At 33.3% G+C, this 5697-nt stretch overlaps 3 protein-coding genes across 6 annotated transcripts in view; 2 read left to right on the plus strand and 1 right to left on the minus strand.

Annotated features, from left to right (window-relative positions):
- The window catches only part of LOC115244541 (heat shock protein 60A-like), a 3953-nt gene extending 3023 nt beyond the window's left edge, over positions 1-930 (plus strand). Inside the window, exon 6 of the mRNA XM_029822249.1 lies at positions 1-930. Coding sequence (XP_029678109.1) covers positions 1-224 — 224 coding nt within the window. The 3' untranslated portion in view covers positions 225-930.
- Positions 931-1938: 1008 nt separating this feature from the next.
- On the minus strand, positions 1939-4815 carry LOC115244560 (DEAD-box helicase Dbp80-like). 2 transcript variants are annotated; one of them, XM_029822290.1, is made up of 8 exons: positions 4500-4815; positions 4073-4275; positions 3898-3990; positions 3599-3816; positions 3304-3514; positions 2971-3211; positions 2728-2890; positions 1939-2599 (listed from the first exon to the last, which is right to left on the minus strand). In XM_029822290.1, exons 1-8 carry the CDS (start codon positions 4626-4628, stop codon positions 2346-2348), a joined length of 1512 nt encoding a protein of 503 aa, XP_029678150.1. In that variant the 5' UTR covers positions 4629-4815; the 3' UTR covers positions 1939-2345. The 2 variants fall into 2 exon arrangements, with proteins under 2 accessions (XP_029678150.1, XP_029678145.1); XM_029822285.1 differs by lacking the exon at positions 4500-4815 and having other exon boundaries at positions 1939-2587; positions 4073-4204.
- Positions 4816-5037: 222 nt separating this feature from the next.
- The window catches only part of LOC115245092 (RNA-binding protein 33-like), a 9417-nt gene continuing 8757 nt past the window's right edge, over positions 5038-5697 (plus strand). For 2 of the 3 annotated variants that reach the window (XM_029823202.1, XM_029823217.1), the window contains exons 1-2: positions 5038-5104; positions 5370-5469. In XM_029823202.1, coding sequence (XP_029679062.1) covers positions 5094-5104; positions 5370-5469 — 111 coding nt within the window. In that variant the 5' untranslated portion in view covers positions 5038-5093. Of the gene's footprint in view, positions 5105-5225; positions 5249-5369; positions 5470-5697 lie in introns of those variants that run through there. The other variant, XM_029823209.1, reaches the window with a different exon arrangement.

Consider the following 5697-nt stretch of genomic DNA (forward strand, 5'->3'; position numbering starts at 1 on the left):
CTCTGAAGGACGAATACGTAGACATGATCGAAAAGGGTATCATCGATCCCACGAAAGTTGTACGCACGGCGCTCACCGACGCGGCGGGCGTTGCGTCGTTGTTGACGACGGCGGAAGCGGTCATCACCGAGTTACCCAAGGAGGAACCGCAAATGCCGATGGGCGGTATGGGTGGTATGGGAGGAATGGGCGGCATGGGCGGCATGGGTGGTATGGGCATGTAAAAAAAGAAAGACAAAGACTGAAAAAAGGACAACCCATACTGCGATCCTGTTCTTATGAGACACAATTACGCAGCGCAACGTTGTTAGTTCCGGACATTTAGCTTAGTTCGAACAGAACGGAGATTTCCAGTCACAGTTTATATTTTGAAACATTACAGGCGATAACACACTATGCATCTAATACAAATCCATCCTTCGAAGACGCAGTTTGTTTCATATTGTTTCTGTTCTACGGATCTGTAACATTGTTACAAAATGTATACTTGAAGTCATTCATTCTTTTTCATTTAATAAGTGAGTATGTATGTAGTGCATATAAGAATATCTTAAATATGCAAATGCGTTTAATGTAAAAAAAATAGTTATTACATTATGAAACTTGTTGATATGTTTATACAGGTGATTTTGTGACAAATTGACAATTTAACCAATTACATAATTTTTAAATAAATTTTAATTGTTTTGCCCATCGTTAAATCCTTCGTGTTTCAAGTAATATAATTATTTCATAAAGTCAGAAACGAAAACAGGTAGCTCTTATTCAATGCTTGATATATTAACATATTTCCAATTATAGTATTCATTAGAGATGTAAATGTAAAAGTAAGAATGTATGTGTTAATTGTGGAAGGTTAATTATTTAGATTCTTTCATAATTTTATAATTATTAAATTTATTTTCTGCTTTAATAAATGTATGTTTAGATTACAACTTCATTTTTCATATGTGCATCTTATACTTAATTTTACAAATTATATTATTGCAATCAAGTAAATAATTAAGAGTTTAAAAATGGATTTTTTTTTATTAGAATATATATATAATATGAACATTCTTATTATTATCCACTGTCTTGTTTTATACACATTTGCTTTTATTTGTAGTATTATACCAAAACACGAATTATGGATTTATGAATATGTCAAAACAATCTTTCAATTATATATATAAGAAATATGTTTCAGTCATCTTACATACGGGTCTATTCCGATGTGATTATCTTAAATATCTGTCGACATTTATGTTTTCAGAATATTATGCTTATTAAATCACTATTATTTTCTGAGATCATAAACATCCAAAGAGATGTTTAGGCTGATCAAATCATCACACGCAATCAAGAAAAATTTAACAAAAAGATATTCTCATTTTTATGCTTTTGTAAATTTTTCATATCACACAAACTCAGTACTTGTACATTTCGTTTTCTATCCGTGACATGAAATTATTATACAGGGTCAAACACACATAAAAAAATTATATAGTCAAATGGAAAGGCATTCCGATCTTTTCTTTGAAAAACAAAGTTAAGTTTAAAGTTGAACAAAATCTCAAAGCAAATAAATAGATTGATGTTTCCTACGTGCATGTGTGAACTTTCTCTCAACACATGCATATAAAAATATTTTCCAAAAGTATTTTTGTGTTCCTACAATATTTCTCGTCCGATCATTATATTTCAATGAAATATACAAAATGTAGTTGCAAGAGAGATAGAGAAAAAGACATAAGTATAAGAGGGGAAAGAAGCAATTTGTTATAGTGTAGCATTGTTGTCCGTGTGTTCATGGAAAAAAAATATTTCGTATTCAAAATACAAAGTCCGCTTTAAAAAATATTATATATATATATATATGTTCTTAAGTTTTTTCAAACACACATAAAAAAATTATATAGTCAAATGGAAAGGCATTCCGATCTTTTCTTTGAAAAACAAAGTTAAGTTTAAAGTTGAACAAAATCTCAAAGCAAATAAATAGATTGATGTTTCCTACGTGCATGTGTGAACTTTCTCTCAACACATGCATATAAAAATATTTTCCAAAAGTATTTTTGTGTTCCTACAATATTTCTCGTCCGATCATTATATTTCAATGAAATATACAAAATGTAGTTGCAAGAGAGATAGAGAAAAAGACATAAGTATAAGAGGGGAAAGAAGCAATTTGTTATAGTGTAGCATTGTTGTCCGTGTGTTCATGGAAAAAAAATATTTCATATTCAAAATACAAAGTCCGCTTTAAAAAATATTATATATATATATATATGTTCTTAAGTCTATAGATATATCCATAATAAAAAGCATACTTATGTTCGCTATATATTAGTCTATATATTAGTCTAAGCGCCGATTTTTTCGATTTCGTCCGCATCTTCCGCGTCTAGATAATGAATTTTCTTGCCAAAGTGTTTCTCTATGTCTTTGCACAATTCCATCGCATGCACCGAGTCAATTAAATTAATAGCAATCCCCGATTTACCGAATCGACCTGTTCTGCCGATCCTGTGCAAATATGTTTCGCAGTCAGCTTGCCGTTTGTGGTCCATCGGCAGATCAAAGTTAACCACTATCGTCACTTGTTCTACATCAATACCTCAAATCAGATATCAAATATTATAAATTTTATATTACCATCTTTATATAATTGTCATAGTATATTTAAAGATAATCACTAAAAAATGCACGGATTATAAGCGTTGTGTATTGCATTATCATTTTTACCTCTGGCTAAGACATTTGTGGTGATGAGAACTTTCTCAAGTCCTGCTCTAAATCTATCTAGTACAGAAATTCTCTGTTCAACTGTCAAGTCACCAGAGAGTATCGCTACTGCGTGCCCATCTCTCGTCATCTTTTCTGCCAACCAACTGGCTGTCTTTTTCGTCTAAAAAATAATACATTATAGTTTATCACAATAATTATTTAGGATTTAATAAATTTTCAAAATACAATCAGAATTCTTACATGACAAAAAATGATTGCTTGTCCGATTGTTATTACGCCATAAATGTTAGTAATAGCTGTATATTTCTCATCTATACTTTTGCATTTAATGTAGTACTGTTTGATATTGTCTAAACTCTCTTCTTCCCTTAATAGCCGTATTATTAATGGATTACTGACTATAATCTCTGCAAAGTTCATCACTTCTGGTTCATAAGTCGCAGAAAAAAACATCATTTGACATTTCTCTGGATCAAGTAATCTGCATATAAAGTAAATATAAGTAATGTCTCGTGTAAAATATGGACATATTATTTAATTATACAATGCACTGTGATATCTCTGAGAAATTACTTATGGATGCGGATGCATTGATCTTGGTGACCTTGTGTAGCAATCATTACGTCTGCTTCATCCAATACAAAAACAGATATTCTGCTTAGATCAAAGTATTTAAATTTGTGTCCCCAATCCAGCACTTTGCCCGGAGTTCCTATAATTATGTGCTCGGTGATCTTTGGTTTAGTTCTTTCTCTTCTGTTCTCGTCGGTTGATTCACGGCTTACTGAAATAGTTAAAGCAATGTCAATTGTAAAAGTTCCATGGCAAAAAACAAATTCAAATTTCATAAAAAAAAAATATATATTACTTTCTTCTCCTCTCACGGCGTACTTTATTTTTATCTCGGGACAAAAGCGTGACATTTTTGCCGCTACTTCACCCGTTTGAATCGCCAATTCATAAGTTGGTGATAGACAAAGTACTTGTGGGTAATTTTTTGTAACATCCACCCGACTCAACATGGCGAGTACAAATGCAGCTGTTTTACCAGTTCCAGATTGAGATTGTGCAATCATATTCTGTGGTCTAACAAAATTTTTTCATAAGTTTAAAGACTACGTTTAAAAAAAATCGAAGATTTATAGAAAGCAACTGGCTTATGCTTACGGATCAGCGAGTAAGGTAGGTAATGCAGTCTCCTGAATTCTTGACGGGGCATTAAACCCCATAGCGTATACTCCTTTCAATAGTTCAGGCTTGCTATATTAAAAAATATTTGTATAAAAATTTATATCATCATATGCCATTATTTCAGTGTAGAATAAAAATTATAATTATTTACAGATGAAGAGCATCAAATGTTTTGACACTATATAATGGAGATTGTGGATCATTTCTTTGAACCTCTATATCTTTTGTCGTTTCAACTAATTTTTTCCTTAAAATCTTTTGCAGGTGTGATTTCTCCGCCGGTGAAATCTGATCCTCCGCTGTATCATCATCGCTCTTTGCATCTCCATCTTTTACAGATGCAGCAGGAGTCAGCTATATAATATATACGATCAATCATTTGAACAAGAAGTTCAATGTGATAGTTAAAACTAATAGGTACACAGTTATTTCAGACACATAAAATGTGTGCATACAAAATAGGTTAACCGGTACAAAAGCTATTATCGCAAATAATAAAATGAATCGTGGATTGAATAGCGAGTCGCAATTTTACGAGTAGCGGTAATTTTTTGTTACATTCAATGTACATTGTAAACATGAAGAGAATTATGCTCAAGCAAATGTGTAATATATTTCCCGCGAGAACCCCATGTTACCTTTGATGTTAATTTGTCTTGTTCGTCGGCATATTGGCCCCAGTCGACCTTAGTCGAAGCCATATTCATCAGTTCTTATTCTTTCACGATTTAAATCCGTTGAATGCGTGAATCACGCCAGATCACGCTAAAATATCTAGTCGGTTATTTCGTTGACAATGGATCGAAAATGGTTCATGACGTCGTGATGGGTCATGGGTCGCAAGACGCAAAGAGTGGCAAAGGAGGAGTGAAGAGCGACGGGTGAGAGGCCAATTGGCCGACTGAGAAATCAGCTTCAAATTGATTTTAGAGACTCCACGCGGAAAAATAGGAAACTCTGGCTTCGGGGCTGCCAATGCCGAGAAAAAATTTCACTAAATTAAACGCAATGATTTCCACCAGTTTCCACTAAAATCTAGTATCATTGGTATTTTAAAAAGATGATCGATTAATCGATTCCTATTCATCCCCACTTATCGATAAGATCCCGATATGATTATATCGCGGCCATCAAAGACTTCTTTCTGTCTTACGAGAAACTGGAGGCTTACCATGTCAGAACAGTAAGTGTTTTCGTTTCTTATTTCGGGAGATAGATAGAAAAGAGAGTCTCGAATTCCAATTCGTATAATTCCCCATTAAAAATGATATATTAAACAATAGTTTTGGAGAGTCGCGATTGCCTTAACGTTCGTGAAAATGAACAGGTTAGAATCGGCGAACGCCTCTAACAATGACGTTGTTGTGATTCGAAGCGAAAAATCTTTCCCACACTAACGTCTCGTTCACGTTTCCTTCTAAAAAGCTTTCTCTCGTTAAACCTTCCAGTGATGATACCTTGCTAGACGAAGATCTCGGGGACGAAGAATATGATTTGGGTAACGATGAGGAAGAAGCTCTTCTAGCGGATGACTATGAAATAGAGAGGGTGAGCATATTGTTTACCCATTATTTTTCAGTCGGATGAAACTTACCCGTTTGATATATTCGGCTATTTCAATCGTGCTTTGCTACCATTGATACCTTAATTTGAAAATACCTTGTTCTTAAATCTTTGTTTTTGTATACATTTTGCTTTTGTTGACCTAATTCATATCAAAAGTAGTTTCTGCAATTATTATATCATTTAATGTCACATAATATCGACAATTAAACA

Source organism: Formica exsecta, unplaced genomic scaffold (assembly GCF_003651465.1).
Source record: "Formica exsecta isolate Colony F162 unplaced genomic scaffold, ASM365146v1 scaffold122, whole genome shotgun sequence".
NCBI classification, from domain to species: domain Eukaryota; kingdom Metazoa; phylum Arthropoda; class Insecta; order Hymenoptera; family Formicidae; genus Formica; species Formica exsecta.

What these genes read in the sequence shown, in the direction of transcription:
- LOC115244560 (XM_029822290.1), bottom strand. Translation starts at nt 4,628, where the DNA reads ATGAATATGGCTTCGACTAAGGTCGACTGGGGCCAATATGCCGACGAA. An exon ending in CGCCGTGAGAGGAGAAGAAA is followed by an intron (nt 3,515 to 3,598) that starts GTAATATATATT and finishes TAACTATTTCAG; the next exon opens with TAAGCCGTGAATCAACCGAC. An exon ending in CAATGCATCCGCATCCATAA is followed by an intron (nt 3,212 to 3,303) that starts GTAATTTCTCAG and finishes CTTTATATGCAG; the next exon opens with ATTACTTGATCCAGAGAAAT.